Source organism: Sander vitreus, chromosome 12 (assembly GCF_031162955.1).
Source record: "Sander vitreus isolate 19-12246 chromosome 12, sanVit1, whole genome shotgun sequence".
Lineage (NCBI taxonomy): Eukaryota > Metazoa > Chordata > Actinopteri > Perciformes > Percidae > Sander > Sander vitreus.
The window spans coordinates 5229930-5248613 of record NC_135866.1 but is presented as its reverse complement, the minus strand read 5'-3'; the positions used below and the strand labels follow the sequence as shown (position 1 = coordinate 5248613).

Below are 18684 nucleotides of genomic sequence, written 5' to 3'. Positions count from 1 at the left end.
CTCCTCCTCCCACCACCCTCTCCGTCTTTCTGGCTACGGTTCGCTGCTGATGCTTGGGCTGGGCCTGGGCCTTGGCCACCGCCAGGCGTACGGGCTGGAGCAGCCGGCTTGCGAGCCCGCCCCAGCCCATCCCCGTATCCTATTTCTTATCCTTGCGTGACTCCTGCTTCTTCTTTTCGGAGGCAGCCGCCTTCACCTTCGAGGGGTCGGCGGCAGGCACGGGGCCCTGTGGGGGAGGAGGGAGAGGGGGTCGGGGGGAGAACAGGGGAGGAGAGTCACTTCAGGAGGAAAGGAGCGTGAGGGAAATAGAGGGGTGAGATGGGTGCGTTAGAGATGAGAGGATGAGAGATGGAGTTAGCAGGACAGGTGGAGCTGTGTGAAGAGGACAGAAGAACACATTTAGGAGGAGGAGAGTCAGACATACAGAGAGACAGGGGTGAGGAGGTAGAGAGACAGTCCTTTTAGGGGAGGGGGTAGCAAGTGAGGGGGGGCGGTGTCCAGAGCTGTAAGGGGGTGACAAAACAGGTAACCATGCGTTAGGATGGGACACAGTGGCAGGCAGGCTCCATACACCTGTGACAACTGAGTGACAAGTGATCAATAACACACATGCACGCACGCATGCACACAGTATACCAGATTTGGTTCTTATTGGGATATGACTGTTATAATATATAAATACTTTGCGCCAATATAGAACATCTTTCAATTTCGCCGTTTCTGTAGACAAAATAGCTCGTTTTTCCTCACCGTTTCTCTGAGTCAATCACAGTGGAAAAGTCCCCAGTAAGTAAGTTATTAATTAATTTAGAAATTTGTACACAAAAAAAACGGTAATAAATGTGGCTATTTGAACATCATGTGTAGTTAGGGTATGCAACACAATGAAATAGTCGTTGTAAGGCTTTTCACCAATTTAACACTATACTTCAAATCAATAACCCCATTTGAATTATGCAAATCTAGCCTTTTCCATGTTTAAAGAAAGTTGCTATGGCTTTTAAGTTTATTATTTAACCATCAGATTTAGTGTTAAACTAATGATTATGTTATTGTTATTCAAATTCTGGTTTGTTTTTGTTGTTTTTCCCGGTTTCTTTCCTTCTTGATGTTTCGTGCATAAGTTGTCTAAATGCATACATTGTGAAGATGCAATGTCTCGTCAGGACTCTCTTGAAAAAAGGATGCTGCATCTCTAGAGGCATATTCTGTTGACAATAAAATGTGTTCAAAACTTTCACATTATTTCAATCTAGACACCTATTGTCCTGCAAAATCAATACACCCATGCATACTGGGTCTCTAAAACATTTAGACTTTTAGACACTAAAAACTAAACGAAAAAGAGAACAATCTAATTGTTTGAGGGCTAGCTGCACATCGAGGCACGACGCTCACAATTAGAGAGTACACTTGGAAATGAAACATTTGTTTACAAGTCATATAATTGGGCTATTAAAGTTTACAGTGGAATGAATAATTGCTTATAGACAACGTTGCTGTAGCCATAGTGACTTTACTGGCTATGTGATATTCTTTTTAAAGTTATACATTCATCCTCCATTCATCTTGTACTTATATAATTCATCCATCCACTCCCACTCATTCTGTATATTGTCTGTGCATTGTCTAAAAACATCTCTAAGAAGAAATCTATAAAAGGAGGAGGAAGGAAGGAAAGTGAGGCTTCATTTAAGAACAACAAATCCATCAGGAGGAACTGTACAGAGTGGAGATGGGGTCAAGGTAACACTTCACTTTACAATAGCTGTATTCCAGTGCATTAACCTTTGAGTTAACCTATTGAAAAGTATCACAAGTGCACGATAATGCTCTGATGGAGCCTAATAAAACTTCACTCACATGTAATGGTTTGCACAACACTGTGTACTTTTAATAATCTGCCACAGGTTAAGCTACGGGCAAGGACACTGGTATAAAGTGTTCCAAACAGAGGACAGTCAGAGTGAATAGTAAGCATGCTGGATCTGAGGTTTGGAGACTATACTTCAGGTTAGTCAACGGTGGAAAGCACACTAGAGGCTGCTTCTAGCCACTGACGTTTCGGCTAATAATACCCCACTGATTGCATTAGAAAAGGTATCATCTTTAATTAGAGCACTGTGCAAAAGCAGCATGCATTCTGATAAGAGCAATGGAGGCGTACGCTGCAGCTAACATTCAGCTCGGTGGGGCAGCTGCGCACCCCTTTTACCTTCGATAAAACCTAGATTCTCTCGTACATCATTGTATTGTTTACCATTATGCATCCCACGGTAGGCTCCGTTTTTGTTGTATTGCAGAGCTCCCACGCTAATGACAGGGCTGCCTCCTCAACACAGTCGAGCCTGCTACGGCAGAATGCAGAGCCACCCTTGTTACAGGGGCTGCACACACTTCAAAGGAAATGTGGGTACAGTGGCAAAAACAGGAGGGACCGGTGGGGAAGGCAGATAGGAACGAAAGTGGCTGCGTCCCCTGCTGCATGCTAAAGAGAGACGGAGACAGGTGAGGAGGGAGAGTGAGAGGTAGATGGAGAGTGAGAGGTAGATGGAGAGTAAGAGGTAGCGATTTTCTGTCCAGAACCCGAAGCTGATCAGAACCCAGAACATCTGAGAAGGGAGAGGAGAGAAACTGGAAAGGGAGTGATGTGGTGGTGGGAAGAAGTGTGATGGAGGATCGACAGAGCGAAAGAGGAAGTACAAAGGGAAGAGGAGAGGGGGAATTACAGACAGATGGATGCTTCTCATGGTCAGCAAGGAGGTCAAAGGCAGGGAGGAGAGGTGGGAGGTGGGGAAGGAGAGGAGAAGAGGATGGGATTGAAGAGAGAGAGAAAGGGAGACTGGGGACTGGAATGTGAATGAGAGAGCAAGGGAGGGAGTGAAGTAAAGTGAGGAGGTGAGGCAATTGGGGGATGAAAAGAACGGGTGGGGTGTGTGTGTGTGTGTGTGTGTGTGTGTGTGTGTGTGTGTGTGTGTGTGCTCAGATCGATACAGAGTGCACTCAATTATCATTCCAGTACAGAGTGTGTGTGTGTGTGTGTGTGTGTGTGTGTGTGTGTGTGTGTGTGTGTGTGTGTGTGTGTGTGTGTGTATGTGTGTGTTCATTCCTGTGAGCTTTGGTGTGTGTCTGTGTGTGTGTGTGGCTGCTGGGTAAACTCCTCTCACACAACTCCAACTAATGGGGAGCAGCACACACCACAGGGTTCCTTTGTCTCTCTGTCTCTCTGTCTCACTCGCTTGCTCCCTCCTTCACTCCCTCACCCACACAGCCTTTTGGAGATTTGTAGTGCAAGCCCAGCAAGCAGAAAGTAACGAAGATGGTGGAGGCTGAGACAAAATTGTGTTGTGTCAGCGGAGCCTCCTAATAAGGGCTATTTCATCAAACAACCACTTATGAGCACACTATAAAATCCCACGAGCCCTCTGTGTGCGGCGAAGCTACAAGAGAGGCAAAAGCTCTGAGGGAAAAAAAAAAGAATTAAATAAAAAAAAAAGGGAGTGTGCGCTCAGATGGAATATTTTTCTTCCAAGTCAAGACTTGCAGGAGGAGTAACTGTAAACGACAACATTGTCAAATATTCCGGTGTCCTTTTGGCGGCAAGTTATTTATTCATATATGCACTGTCACCCGCCGCAGGCACTTGAGAGCAACTGACTGCAGCTCAAGAGTAACCTGACAATCACACAACAGTAAAAAGGAAAGAAGAAGACAGAGGGAGGAAGAGGGGCTCCGGGGAGATGAGGATGAGAGCACTTGTTTGAGGTAGGAGGAAGGCTTGGTCCTCACTGGTGTCGCCCCCTAGGTTTGAGCCACAGGGGCAAGATGGCGCACTCCTAACCGCTTGCGGAAGCCTGCCGCCGCCACCGCCACCGCCACCGCCACCACTTTACATTAGCTTATACCTGAGGCTAATTGGCTCGCTGTCACAATAACACCTCTGATCTTCCGCTTTGGATATCTTTGCACATCTCTCATTTCAAAGCTGATTTTTGATTAAGGAAAACGCCTTGAACCCAAATCCCTTGACTTCCCCTTTTTCATTATTAGTAGGCAGGGCGTGCAGTCGATTAGAATACACCCCCGCAACCAACCAGCCGCCACATCACCACACAGTAATCAAACAGAACTTGCCCGGGTGCCTTGTATTTACAAAAGAATACGAGACACCAAAATGTATGATTAATCTGCCACTTGAGGCTATCACACTCCCATGAGGAATAGAGGAAGAAAAAATTACCCAAATCCTTGGCGTGCAGCACCACAAAGCCACTGATAACAGCCCAGACCATAATAGGCCCAGTGATTTTCATTTGACTCCCAGTGAGCCAAATCAGCAGCTCCCGTCCCTTTCCCCACTGTGAGCGAATCAGTCCCATTCAATGCACCAAAAGCATTGCTCGGCCATTTCACAGTAGCTGATTTCTGCCCCATGGCTGTTTACTCGCACCGTGCTGTTTGGCCCCCCTGAGGGAGCTTAAGGAGGGGTGAGGGCCATGAGAGAGAGAGAGAGAGAGAGAGAGAGAGAGAGAGAGAGAGAGAGAGAGAGAGAGAGAGAGAGAGAGAGAGAGAGAGGAGGTACAGTACAGGCTTTAAAGCCCCTTCAACGCTGAAACGGCACTAGAATTTTAACAGCTTGAATACTGTTATTACTGTTTGCCAGGCAGAGTTTGAATGACATGTTATTTTGTTGTGGATATGTTGCTTTGAGGAGGAGTCGGCTAAGTGTGCGGACATATCGGAGCTGCTTGCACTGGCATTGGGGGAATGCGATTATGAAACTGTGCCGTTATGCACTGTCATGTTGGATGTGTGCTATTGTGTGGCTGCGCCCCATCAGAATAAATATTCCTTCTGACAACACGTTTCCTCAGCCTTTATTGTAATCTCTAAAAGGATGTGATTTCACTATTTAGCGCCTGAACATGACAGCAAACCAAGCTGTTGCATTTGGTGTTGTTGACTTGATGTGTACATGTGTCGGAGCGTGTGAGGAAAGGAGACAGAGGAGGAAGAGGAGGAGGAGGAAAAAGAGGGGATGGTTCAGGGAGGAAAGGAGAAAACTTGCCTGTCTCTGCTGTGATCCCTCTTTCTTTTTCTTGCCATGTTTGCTGGAGGGGACAAAAGAAAGACAATGTCAGGATGTCGAATCTATCTCTCCCTCCAGTGGTCACAGGGAAGCATTGCCTGGCAGTCCATCATAAAGAGAACACCAACTTAATCTATTGGCCCTGTCTCAAACACAGCCCCCAGGTGCTAGATGTGTTAGGATCTCATAAGATTGGAAAGGTATAAGCAAGATGATGGATCCATCATCTTCATGATCGAGTGGATTATCCACTCGGAAATCTCTCGCTTCACCACTTTTAATCATCTTGCTTCGGACCTATGCAGTGCTTTTTATAGATTTAATCTAAATGAGACATAATTATCTCTCTCTTTCAAGCTGACTAGCTCCAAAATCACAACCCCGCATGCCTAACCAAATCAAATCGTGGCACGGCAGCTACGCCAGCTTGGCCACGCAGGTGTCAGTGCCAGGGATAGGCTCGGGCCTCAGCTCCAGTCCCTGGCACAGACCCGCCTGGCAGAGCGCCGCCGGCCACGGGCCGGGCACTGACCTGACACTGAGGCTGAAGACGCGGCGCGCCACCAGGAACCTCATTAGGTAGTAGATGACCACGATGAGCACTAGCAGGCCCAGCACCACCCCGATGATGGCGCCTGTGATCACGCCAGCCTGGATGGGCACTGTGGGGGGCGGAGGAGAGGAAAAAGGAAGTGTGAATATGAGAGTGGAAAGTGACAGAGAAAGGTTGGTGAGTGCGAGTAAAGAAAGAGAAACCGTTAATGAAAGCCGGAGAAGAAAAGATGTCACGGGAAGGGAGGAATTGACAGGAAAGGAAGACGAGGAACAAAGCCAGACGGAAAAGGGAATAAGAGATGAAAGACGAATAGATGAGGAAAAATAAAGGTTGAATGAAAGATGAAGAAAACAAGTGCAGTAGAGGCAGAGAAAGAGATGAAGAGGAGGAGAGATACGTAATATGAAGGTGAGAGCAGGGAAAGAGAGGGAAAAGGTGGGGGAAGGGACGAGATGGTGGAAGTCGATGGTAAAAGGGGAAAGAAGAGAGGAGGAGAAGGCGAGAAAAGAAGTGAAAGGGAGGCAGTGATGGCAATCTCAAATAGAGAAAGAGATAAAATTGTAATTGATTTCGTTTAGCGGGAAGTGCAAGGAATTCTAAGCGAGGCTGCGCAGCGACCAATCTGAACGCAGCACTCGCGTTAGTCCGACGCACAGCGCAAATTGAGATTAATTTCAGAGTTTGTAATGATTTGAAACAACAATTGAGAACAGTTGGCTTCTGACGAAGTAAATTCCCCCAAAATGTGCCATATGGGCTCAGTGGAAAGCTAATGAGCAGACACAGATGTAAGACAACACAGGCATTAGACTTTACATGCTGGGGGAATTTGATTTTGCTGAGGAACCCCCCACTGGACTCTCCCTGTCCTCCCTCCCGTCTCACCTTTCTCAAAGACCAGCAGTCGCACGCTGGAGGGCCGGCCCACTATGTCAGGGGGGTTCTTGGCGTCGCAGGTGAAGGTGCCATTGTCATTGTAGTCCAGGTTCTTGATCAGGATGGAGCCGTCACGGCGGCCCGGGTTCCCCACAAACTCCAACCGGTCCCTGAACGGGCCCTTGTTGTCCACATAGGCCACACCACCAGTGTAGTGGAAGATCTGGAACGGACAGAGAGGACATGGGACTGTTTATGAATGTTGTGTCACCACAATGACACGCAGTTAATCTCAAGAGCAACTGCATCTGACAGATTTTGTGGTTGTCATCAGCGGTGGAAGAAGTATTCAGATCCTTTATTGAAAGTGACTATATGTAACTTTTTAATGTTTCTGAAGCTGTCATTTTTCATACAATGGTCTTAGTGAAAAGAATGCTAGTTTTATATAGTTTTTAGTAAGGCATCTCCCTGGGTCACAGAATGATTTGCGGCAGGTAGACGGCACTACAGTCACATATTCTGATGGGTAACAGATTGCTTTGAAACACCGGAAAGCCTGTGTTAGCGTATCCAGCCTTTTGAGCCAGGTAAAAGAGAGCAAAATATGTCTTTCTAAAGGCCTAATTGTATTTTAATGTTATTTTACAAGTTATCTGCTGTAGGTATTTATGGCTGATATACTGGGGCAGGAGCATCACAGAAAAGAAGGAAATTGAACGAAGAACAACTAAAAGCTAAAAGGGAAAGTGAAAGACGACGGGCGATAACATGGTCAGGCTATCAACAGATGGAGTCAATTACGGGATTTTAAATGGTTCAAAATCCACCCCGAATTGGCCCTCAGGTATGTAATATGTCTATTTCATTCATAAAATAACTTTAGATTGTGCAATGTGGTTGTACGTTGGTAGCAGACATTAAATTATGTCCCCCTTCCATTTAGCGCGGCTGTTTTGTTCCTTTTACTCTGTTTGTGTTGGCCTACTATTTTCTTTTCCCTTGTCCCCCTGTATTTGTGTAAAGCGTCCATGGGTTTCATGAAATGCGCTACATTAATCTAAGTTATTATTACATTGGTTGCTACAACAAACTCTTAATGCTTTGGTTCGTAACACAGCGAAATTGATACCTGGTTTAGCTCACGAGACATCCAAAGTAGGTTATGCATGTATAACTTATTCTTTTATTGTAAATGAATAATTTTTTGAAAAACTATATGACCTCCCGGTAATGCTAACTCAGTAATATACAGTGGGCAATACAGCACCGTAAAGAGAAGACCTTTAGGATAGCAGGTGTGGTAAAAACACTGTCGCTTTTGTCCAAAGGGGCTGCTGGAATCAACATAAACTGAAAGTTACAAATTAGCCTGGCTCCGCCCTCCTAGGTACTTCCACTCAATTTTAATTTTTCTTCAGTAAACCGTCTGGGTTTGCGGGTGTCGGTACACGATCTGTGCTGCCTGCACAATCCGTCATGCACATGTTCAAGATGTTCGCGCATGCGCAGCTCATAATCCTGTTTTACTGAGGATACGACACTGCACGATCTGTTCCACGCTAGCCTCCACCGAGAAGCTAACGTTAGTTTAGCTAACAGCTAATTTGGCTAAACGCTAGCTGAGACAGCATGTAATAACTTTAAAAGACCCTCAAAATAAAACCTGAAAATAACCGTTAAAATATATAACAGCTGTTACGTCAGTTCTACTTTACTTGTGCTCATTTAAAATACAATCAATCAATACTTGTCGTTATTGTTATTACTGTAAAGTTTTAATGTAGCTGTAGCCTGCTTTTCCTAGTATTTAGTTTGAGTTAACGTTATTTTAGACTGAATCAAGCTGTCAGCTAGCGGTTAGCTGAATTAGCTGTTAGCTAAACTAACGTTAGCTTCCCAGTGGAGGCTAGCGTGGAACAGATTGTGCAGTGTCGTATCCTCCTATAAAACAGGATTATCATCTGCTCATGCGCGAACATCTTGAGTATGCGCATGACGGATCGTGCAGCAGCACAGATCATGTACCAACAGCGGTATATTAGGCTCGTTTGAGATGAACTGCGCCTCGCCTGTAAAGTGGACGAGAGCAGGTGGGAGAAGCCGGGGGCGGTGACAAAAATCCGCTGTCAAGTCGGACAGTTTCCAGCCGATTCCAGCAGCCTTCAGGCTGAACAGGAAGTGACAGAAACACTGTGGTCCGATTCCAATTCAATAAAATGTTATCAGACCCATATATCAGCTCCTACACAGTCTCCAGTTGATTTTATTATGACAAAGTAGCTGTTAAAATGCTCTACATGCGATCTGTTGCTGATTTTAATTTTAACAACACACTGTAGATGATCCGTAATCTGAACAGATTTAGTCTGACTTCTAAACGTAACTATCAGCCACACAAAATGTTTCTACAGAATAAGCCTTTAAATCAGACAAATAGCAGTTAAAATCACTCCAAATCAAAATCAATAAAAAGTTTATATAAAACGTCATCATGGTGAGTCGATTCTGAACCAATCAGCTGTTAGTTCAGCTGAGAGGCCGGCGTTTCAGCATGCCCTGAGTCCGCCTGGGTCTTGCAGTCGGTGGAGAGCAACTGCGGCACCTGGCTCTAAAAACTGCGGCCGCCTTGATCTCGTGAGGTTATCGTTGCCCACGTGTGCATGACGTCAGAGCAAGTCGGGATCAAGTCGGACACAAATCTAACCGGCATGCATTGAGCGGCAATCGCCAGTGATCGATTCTGCGCAGATCTGGCTCATCTCGAACAAGCCTATTCTTGGGTTTTCTCCGGTCAAATTTTTACTGGTCCAATCAGCGAACAGAGGGAGTGGCTGAGAACGATGACGTTGATGTTGTGACGTGCGCTAGTTTGAGTTGTAGTTCCGTAACGGCGGCGGAGAAAGATTCGGTCCATTGTGGCAACGCTGCCGAATATCCAGAAGTTAAAGCCAGAGCAAGAACAATCTTTGCTGAGTTTTGTTGGTGGCCATAATGTTGTGGCCCTCCTCCCCACAGGTTCGGGAAAAGTTTGATTTTCCAGCTCGCTCCATTAGTGGTGAAGGAGTTGGCTAAGGCGAACGCTAGCGATGCTAGGCCGATAGTTGTTGTCGTCTCCTCTCTTGTTAGCTTGGTCCTACCAGACAGTACGTAGGAGGGCAGAGCCAGGCTACCAGAGTTGCTCTGAGCAGATCCAATAGTTTTAAATTTCAACAGAGTACCCGCCTTCAAGGAAGTTAATACTTGTCAATGGAGGGTGGCCAGACTCTCTGAACAAATGAAATACAAGTACAAGAGTCTGGTAGGACCAGGCTAGTTACAAATAGCCACCAAAGTAAAAGTACTAATACCACACTGTAAAAAAAAGTCCTGCATTGAAAATGTTGCTTAAGTAAAAGTATGTAAGTATCATCAGGAAAATGTACTTAAAGTATTAAAAGTAAAAGTACTCAATGCAGAAAAATCCTCACATTTTAGAAACTGGAAACGATCCAAACAGTTGTGTGTTTAATGGTCTAATCATTTCAGCTGGACTTCGTTATATTGTTGGCTAGTTTAATTAATAAAACATCAGATTTTATAAACTACTTGTGTTTTGTGTGCAAAGATCTTAATTTGTAAAGTAACTAGGAACTAAAGTCACATGGATGTAGCGGAGTAGAAGTAGACAGTGGCATGAAAAGAAAAGACTTGAGTAAAGTACAAATTTGTACTTAAGTACAGTATTTCAGTGGCCGGGTTGGCTCAGTGGGTAGAGCAGGTGCACATATACTTGGAGGTTTATGCCTCGACGCAGAGGTCCAGGGGTCAAAGCCGACCTGTGACAATTTCCTGCATGTCTTCCCCCTCTCTCTCTCTCTCACCTAGCTGTCCTGTCAAATAAAGGTGGAAAAGCCCAAAAAATTATCTTTAAAAACAAATTCCATTACAATATATTCCACCACTGGTTGCTATCCAGAAGTAGTTTGCATTTTACATGTAGGTCCAATTTAGCTTATTCTGTGGAGGCTCATAGGTTGCTGCAGCCTGTAGTGGTTGGAGTTACGTTCAATGTTTTAGTTACGTAAAGGATCAGGACAAAAATGTGAGTCTAGTCTGCATCAAGAAGTAGGGCTGGGTATCAAACCATAATACATTTCTGGCACCAAATGAAATGTGTCTGAAGCACTGAGTATTGAAACCTGTCAAATGCTGAAGGTTGGAATCAAATCTGCTCATATTCGTAATAGTATTTCTATTATTAAACTTGCTAGCAAACAGTTGCTGATTCAGACAAAGATGAGGGGCAACATTGGCATTCATTTAGAGTCGTGTTTGAGGGGTACAACTGGGGTGAGCAGGGCTAAGTGCCGATGCCCCAGACTTTACACTGTAAGAAAAGAATCCGTAACTTTTCCGTTAAGTTTACGGACATAGCTGTTAATCGAAATACGGTCAATTGTGTAAATTTACAGTATATCCTCTGTACATTTAACGGACATTTCTGTTAATACAAAAAAATTAAAAATTAAAAACCCTGGAAAAACACCTGTGAAAGATCATTACAGAAAAAGTGTACAAGGTCAAGGTGAAACGTGGTTGACATTTTGGTAAACAATTAATTAAAATGTTCAGCACAGTTCTGATTGAAGGTTTGAGGACTGTGAAAGCCTTGCATAAATTACACCTTTTACATGATATGAACATGTCAGAAATCAAAAATGACATTTTAAAAAAGGACAAATGCACCATGAAAACAGATAGACGTATGAAACTGTAAATGTGTCCCGGCAGGTGAAGGAATGAGCGACAGAAGATAAGTGGGGAAAAAAAGAAAAAGGAGAAGAGAAATCTAGTTTCAAAGTGAGGGCACTGCAGGAGACAGATGAAAGCGAAGGAGGTGAAGGGAGGAGATAATGAGAGAGGAGGGGAGGGACAAAGAAGGCAGGGTGAGGGGGGAGGAGATTAAGGGAGGTGGACAGAGGGAAGCGCAGTCAGGACGGGGAGATAGAGAGATTAGAGAGATGGCAGGACGATAAGGGCAGGCCGAAGTGAAATTAAAGAGCAGGAGGACTGGGAGGATTAGGAGACTAAGTTTCTGTGTGCTTGTTGTTTCCTTCTTCCTGTTAATACTAGGGCTGCACCATATGCGGAAAATATGCGATAACGTTGAATATCAGGATAATGATATTATTTCCGATAAATAAACAGCTATTAAAATGTACTCTGTTCTGCCTTTCTGCTAAAATACAGCAAATTGCTTGTTGAATTAAAAAAATAAATTCTAACATTATTTTAATGTACAAATTGAACATTGAATTGAACATAAAAAGCACCATTGAAAAATAACGACATTTACATTTTAAAGTGCAGTTTTCTACTGATACTCCGTTTTAACTAACACAAACAAAAAGGGTCTGGCAATGCGAGACTAGTATACAAGAATTAAGGTTTAAGGGAAGATCTGTGTGCCAAAAGATGGCAGAAGTGAACATTGTAATTAAACAAAACATAAGGACACTGGCTCACAGCTTGGACTCAGTGGATAAAGCATCTACTTGAAATGTATACATTTTATTTCTACTTTTGAGGCTATCATCACCTTTCCTCATAGGCCCTGTTTCCTTTTTGTTTGTTTCTTATATTAATAATACAATATTCACAAATTGATGTGACTGTGTACAGTTGTAATGTACTTTAAAAAAAAAAAAGTGTCTTTCGCAATGTGTCGCAGGCTTTCACAATGTGTTTATTGCGGCAGTTAAACTATATTATATATAAAAACGATATATTGTGCAGCCCTAGTTAATACACAAATCCTGCACTTGTGTCAGGATGAATTGAGTATTGCTTGAGTGTGTGATGACATTTTTAGATGTTCACACAGTCCTATATTTGTCGGATTAAACCAGGATTCCTTTTTTGATGATTTGCAAGTATCCTGTTCTGGGAGAGTGCTCTGAAAATGTCTGAAAACCATTACATACAGAGTTGGCAAGTGATCCCAAATCAATGAGATCACTTTTAGTTTCAAGGACTTCTCCAGCCAGAAATCATTTGACATTAGTACACCCCCCCGACTACATTTTTGTTCCACTTGGTGCCTGGTAGGGGAGGAGACGGTGAAAACAAAAAAGTCTTTTTGGCAGAAGACACAGCCATTGTTGGCAAGCCAACAGCAAACAATGTTTTTGTATTTCCTTCTTGAATATGTATGTGTAGCTTCTTGAATGTGGAATAAGGTTAACATCAAGAGGGAGTACATAACATGATAATTTCTTTTAGCGAGATATGGAAAAAAACTCCTACTCCCTCTGGTGTACCTCCCCTTACTGATTCCTGCTAAATATCTGGCTCTTTAGCTGCTAAATGCTCCACTATGCTCACCCATAGTGGCTGTCTTTGTTGCCATTTGGTGCTGAGCCGGTAGTGTACTGTGGCTTTATCACAACTTTTTTTATAGCTTTTTTCATAACCACTCATACACATACAAGTCCATACATCCATATTATATCTATATTCTTTCAATTTATTTTATGCCTTTGTTGTTTCATGTAGCCAACCTCATGCTAGTTTTTTTTTTAATTCCGTGCTTACTTGTGTTTAATTTGTAGATTTTAGGACTTTTGTTATTTCTTTAGGTGAGATTCCTTCTATAAGCCCCTAGGGGCTTTCCTTTATTTATGTAAAGGAAATTATTATTTTCCTGTATTGGTCAAAACTTTCTGCATATTCAAAAGATCACACTTGTTTCTGGATGTTTTTAAGGAATCATGTACATTTCAACAGTCAACAACAAATCTATTAGAGAATGAGACCTTGTTAAAGCCAGAAGCTCTTAAGTTTAAATCTACATAAAAGACATTTAAAATCACAAGACATCAAATCTTTATTTTTCACGCTCTTGATGTGTTTTTTAATCCCCCAAAGTAGCACACACACACACACACACACACACAATTCTTGTTTTCCGTGCATGTTTTGAGTCCCCTGATTGATTACTTTTTACTTCTTTTGGGGAGTGGGTTGTCTTTCATATTTTTGCAGGGTGACAAATCTTCCTCTTCTAAATATTGGGGGGGAGGGGCATATCCCCTGCATCCCCCCCGACATCTACGCCTATGCTAAAAATACTACTTTACTGACAACAGCTGCCTGCTGCGGCTGATAGCAGCACAGATGAGGGCATGAGAGCAGATCAAAAGAGCAAAGCTGTGGGCTGTAAAACCAAAACTAAGCGCTTCAAGATGAAAGTAACATGAAGGTACTTTTTGTAGAGCAATGATTTACATTATGCTTGTTCCGTGACAATGTCATCAAGTGCAGCTTTAATGTGGATGTGACTAATTCGGTAGAGATTTACCAATTGCTTTACAGGTTGCTTGAATGTGACAGAAAACTGTTTGGTAATTTGACACAACAGCATGTTTTCTTTACAGGATGATGCCATGATCACGTACGCCTGTCAGGTGCCACACTTATCAATAAGTAGATTTATTTTTTTTTAAAAAAAAAAACGTCTGGAATGCTGGGAAGTTCAAATAAATCATGAAGGTGTTCTTTTGAAGGGGAGCACAAAAGAGAAAAAAGGTCTAAGGCACTCTTCTTGCAATTTTTTTTTTTTTAAAGCCTTTATTGAAATATTGTAAATTTCATATCGAAATTTTAGTACATTAAAAATAGAACTAAAGAAGGATAGAGGGAAACTGTGTCTTGAGGGCTACACCCTGAAAAAGGCTGCTTGTGCCGCTACGCGTGCGCTGCGACCCAGATATATATTTTAGGCATTTTAGGCCTTTATTAGATAGGACAGCTTAGACATGAAAGGCGAGAGAGATGGGGAATAATAATAATACATTTTATTTGTAACGCACTTTATATTTAAGCAAATCTTAAAGTGCTACATAGAAATGCTTAGGAGAAAAAAAGTATTAAAACTAAAAGAAACATCAAAAAGACAAGGAAAGGGGTAAGAAATCAGCCAAAAGCTCTGCTGAAAAGGTGGGTCTTAAATGACATGCAGCAAAGGGCCGGAGGTCGGAATCAAACCTGCAACCACTGCAGTGAGGACTGAGCCGCTTTATGTGCATGCTCTACCAGGTGAGCCACCCATGCACCCCCAGGCTTTTTATTTATTTTTGCAAAATGAGTGCCTTGGTACTTTTTTCTCTTATCAATAGGTAGGCTAGAGTTTGTGTGTGTGTATTTGTGTCTTACAGAGATGCTGTCCCGGGCGCCATCAGGCCTGTATGTCCAGGAGAAGGTGACTTCCTCCGAGGTCCAGCGCCAGGAGAAGAATGAACAGGACAGCCGGATGTCGCCGCCCACCAGGGCGTGGCGCTCCCAGCCGGTGTAAATCATAATGGCCTGGGACTGCTCAGGCACTGGGAGACACAAAGCAGGGACATTACTTCACAAATAAACACATCACCACAAGATTAAAATGTCCAGTGAGTTCAACATGTTTTTGATTTAATATTACCTTAAATATTGCCTTTACTACATTGTCTGACTACCATGTGGTAGAAAGTGATTAGAATTGCAGCCTGCAAAAGCTTTTTGTTAGAAGAAAGCAAGGTAATGAACAAACAAAATCATGATGCACAGTTGTCTACATGAGTGACATAGAAACACACTTTGTTTTTGAAATTCTGATCGACATATATCCTTATTCTATTATACTTTTGATCAAAATACACTGTATTGACTGGCATTTTTTCTTAAGTCACTATACGTTCCTCAACATTGTTCAACCCTACTGTAATCTCGAGCATCATTCACATTACAATTTTCTCCCAGAAATCTATTAAATAAAACCCAAAGAGTTAGATATGCGCACACACACACACACACACACACACACACACACACACACACAGTTAAACTGCACATTTAGTGGTTTCAGATCCACCATTGATTCAGACATGCACTCAGTAAATATTTGGATTATTACTGGAATAGTGGTGCTAGTCTATCAAAGTCAAAGGGGAACATCATTTTCTCCATTAATATAGATTATGTTGGCTTAATCATTTGCACTGTTTATGCTTGAGTAATATCTAATGATCGATGTTAATTTTGTTTTGGCTGCAAAATCAATATTTTACTTCCCTGGAAAATGCACTCAGCATCTCAAACAACCACCAACACCCCTGGGAGCTGCACACCCCTGCCACTCTAACATTAGCCGGAACAACATAATTTTTCTATTGTTCAGTTTCAATTAAAATGTGTGAATGGGTCACCATGCGTCACAGTCGTGGAGCTTTATTTTAAGGCTGGAGAGTAAAGTTCACGGCTTTTACTGTGACGAGCGTCCTTAAGCAAACGCCGTTAGTGCACCCAGCCCTCGCAAAACTTGTAAATAAAATCACGCTGGACATTTTTTACCAAAATTCTGACAAAAACTGCAAACATCTGACAGGAGGGGAGCACAGAAAGCAGTCTGCTTGAGAGCAAAAAAATGCTAACCCTCGCTTCTAAAGTGATAATATTACTCTGTACTTTGCTTGCTTAGAGACACCTGCTTTATAAGAGGAGTACACTGCTGGGTCATTTAGCATAATGCACCTGAGAATCAACAGTGTCCTCTACAGGTGGCTATTTTTTATATTAAATCAATAAGTAAATGTTAAGACATGAATTGAAATGTTTTAATTTAATATTAAGGCAGCGTAGAGGGAGATTTTACATTTTAGTGAAAGATCAATTAATTCCCTACTAAGCCTATTGACCCTTTTGATTCTCATTAAGTCCTTTAGTTCTCAGGTAAGCATTAAAGAAGAAAGCACAGAAAAAAGGCCCTCTTCATCATATCCTCATTTAACCTTTAACCCCACATCAGTGGAAAGATAATTTCTACATCTTCACTTTCAATAGATGCAATTCACAGTGGGTGTCTTTGAGACCTCTTCAGAATAAAAATAAATTTAAAAAAAGTTCAAAGAATATTAGTTATTTCTTTTACCTATTCCCAGGAGCACAACCGACGCCAGCGCCCAAAACGTCAGCATGGTTTCTAGCTTCTAGGGAGCTCCCAAAAGACGGATGCTACAGACCTGACAGGAGTCTGGAAGAGTCCCACTCTGGAGGGAGAGTGAGTGAGTGGAAGGAGGAGAAAGAAAGAAAGTGTGAGTGGAGGGGTTGCAGGCCGCCAGGACAGAGGTCTTCACAACAACAGAAAACCCACTGTCCCCTGGTTTATACTCAACCCCACCCCTCTCACAGTCCCGGTCCGGCCCATTCCTCCTCTCCAGACACCCCCCTGCCCCCCCCCCACACACCCACCCATCCTGCCATTTCTCTTCTTTTCGTCCCTCACTGAAACAAATTACACAAATTAGCTTTTGAAATGAAATAAAAACGCAGGCGAGAGGCACCTGCGCCGTACAGCAGCTGGTGGGTAAACAATTAAATAACCTCTGCTTGTCAACTCTAGATGTCGCTCCTTTTAAAAAAACAAATCCATTAGTATTGTTAACTCATTCCCTTGGGTGAATGATGGCATACATTGTCTTAAAAGTGCAAAAAGATTGAGCTTTGGTAAAAAAAAAACTATTTGAGGTATATTTTATTCTCATGAAGGAACTACTTCCATCCTTTAATAGGGAAGTGAAAGAGGTGAGAACTGCATATTTTTCCAATATGACTGATTGCAATAAGAAGAATCCCAGAGCATTTGCTAGATTGGTGAACCCTGCCCCTCCCTCTGTACCGGTCTTTTTAAATGATAACTGTGGAATGTTTTTATCATTCTTTGTGAAGAAGGTCACTGACATAAGGTCTAAATATGACCTTCCTGTACTCCTGGGGCTGACTGTCTGGATCATGTTTCCTATTGAGCCAGTTAAGCCTAACCTCATGGGTAGATCTCACAGACATTGTCTCCAAAATGTGCACCCCTTGACACTTGACATTGTTCCAACCTCTCTTTATAAAGATGTTTTTAGTTCCTTAGAACCATTCTTACTCCCCATTGTAAAAAGCTCTAAGCATTGGCCTTGTGCCTGATTATTTTAAACATGTGATTATTTAGCCAAGCCTGGACCCATTTCTTCCCAGTAGGTATAGATTCATATCCAAACTCCCTTTTATTTCCAAGGTCTTGGAATAAGCAATGACATCTTTAATAAATTCCACTCTGGTTTTCGTTTAAGACACAGTACTGAAACTGCTTAGGGTTTTAAATAATATGTTAATGTGTGTTGATGCTGGGGAATGTTCAGTTCTGTTGCTGCTTGACATGAGTGCAGCTTTCGACACTGTTGACAACTCCATTCTTATTAGTAGGCTTCAGCAATGGGCGAGTTTAACAAGGACTGCACTCGAATGATTTGCCTCCTATTTGTCAGACAGGAGTTTTTCTCTGACCATTGATCATTGTCTCCTCTTCTGTTCGACTGATGTGTGGTGTACCCCAGGGTTCAATCCTTGGTCCTATTCTTTTCTCCCTGTATATGTTCCCCCTTGGTTTCTTAATTAGCCAATTTAGGAGTATTTCTTAACACTGTTATAAGGACGATAGGAAGTTATACCTTTCTTTCAAATGGAATTACCTCAGTAAGTTATCCACAATGCAAGCCTATCAAACAGCTTTTAAGGACAGTACGTCAGATAACTTCTTCCAACTTAACACCCGACAAAACAGAAGTCCTCATCATAGGCCCTGAGAGCATTTTCGATAAAATAAAGCAATGTATTGGTCCATTAGTGGCAAATGTTAAGCAAGCCTAAAAACAAAAACATATGATCTTTGAATGGCACATAAAGAAAATGGTCCAATCTGGTTTCTTCCAAATAAAAAACATAACAAAAATAAAAGCTCTATTAACTTTTCAAGATCTGGAAAAAATCATTCATGTCTTTGTTTTGTCCTGTCTTGATTATTGTAATTCACTGTTCACCACTCTTCTTTATCTCGGCTTCAGTTGGTCCAAAACGGCTACTAGACTTAACTAATACTCGACGTAGGGCACACATTAACCCACACCAGTGTTGGTCACATATGGAATGCAGAATTGGTTTTAAATAAAATTTACTTACTTACTTAACTTGGGGCGGATTTGCAAACTCTGTGCAGCATTCATCATGGTGTACCATGATAAATGTGTTAGCTTACACCCTCACTGTGATGTGACTGAGTTGAGAGGGAATGCTAATCAATGCTTAGCATGGAGGTGCGAGC

At 42.5% G+C, this 18684-nt stretch overlaps 1 protein-coding gene across 1 annotated transcript; it reads right to left on the bottom strand.

Moving 5' to 3' along the window:
* Positions 1-16661, bottom strand: mpz (myelin protein zero). The gene is made up of 6 exons (XM_078263791.1): positions 16468-16661; positions 14718-14884; positions 6531-6744; positions 5622-5751; positions 5062-5111; positions 1-216 (listed from the first exon to the last, which is right to left on the bottom strand). Exons 1-6 carry the CDS (start codon positions 16511-16513, stop codon positions 140-142), a joined length of 684 nt encoding a protein of 227 aa, XP_078119917.1. The 5' UTR covers positions 16514-16661; the 3' UTR covers positions 1-139.
* Positions 16662-18684: the final 2023 nt, after the last annotated feature.

Coding starts and splice junctions, on each gene's coding strand:
- mpz (XM_078263791.1), bottom strand. CDS start 16,513: ATGCTGACGTTTTGGGCGCTGGCGTCGGTTGTGCTCCTGGGAATAG. Junction 14,885..16,467: donor GGTTGTGCTCCTGGGAATAG/GTAAAAGAAATA, acceptor TGTGTCTCCCAG/TGCCTGAGCAGTCCCAGGCC. Junction 6,745..14,717: donor GCGCCCGGGACAGCATCTCT/GTAAGACACAAA, acceptor TGTCCGTTCCAG/ATCTTCCACTACACTGGTGG.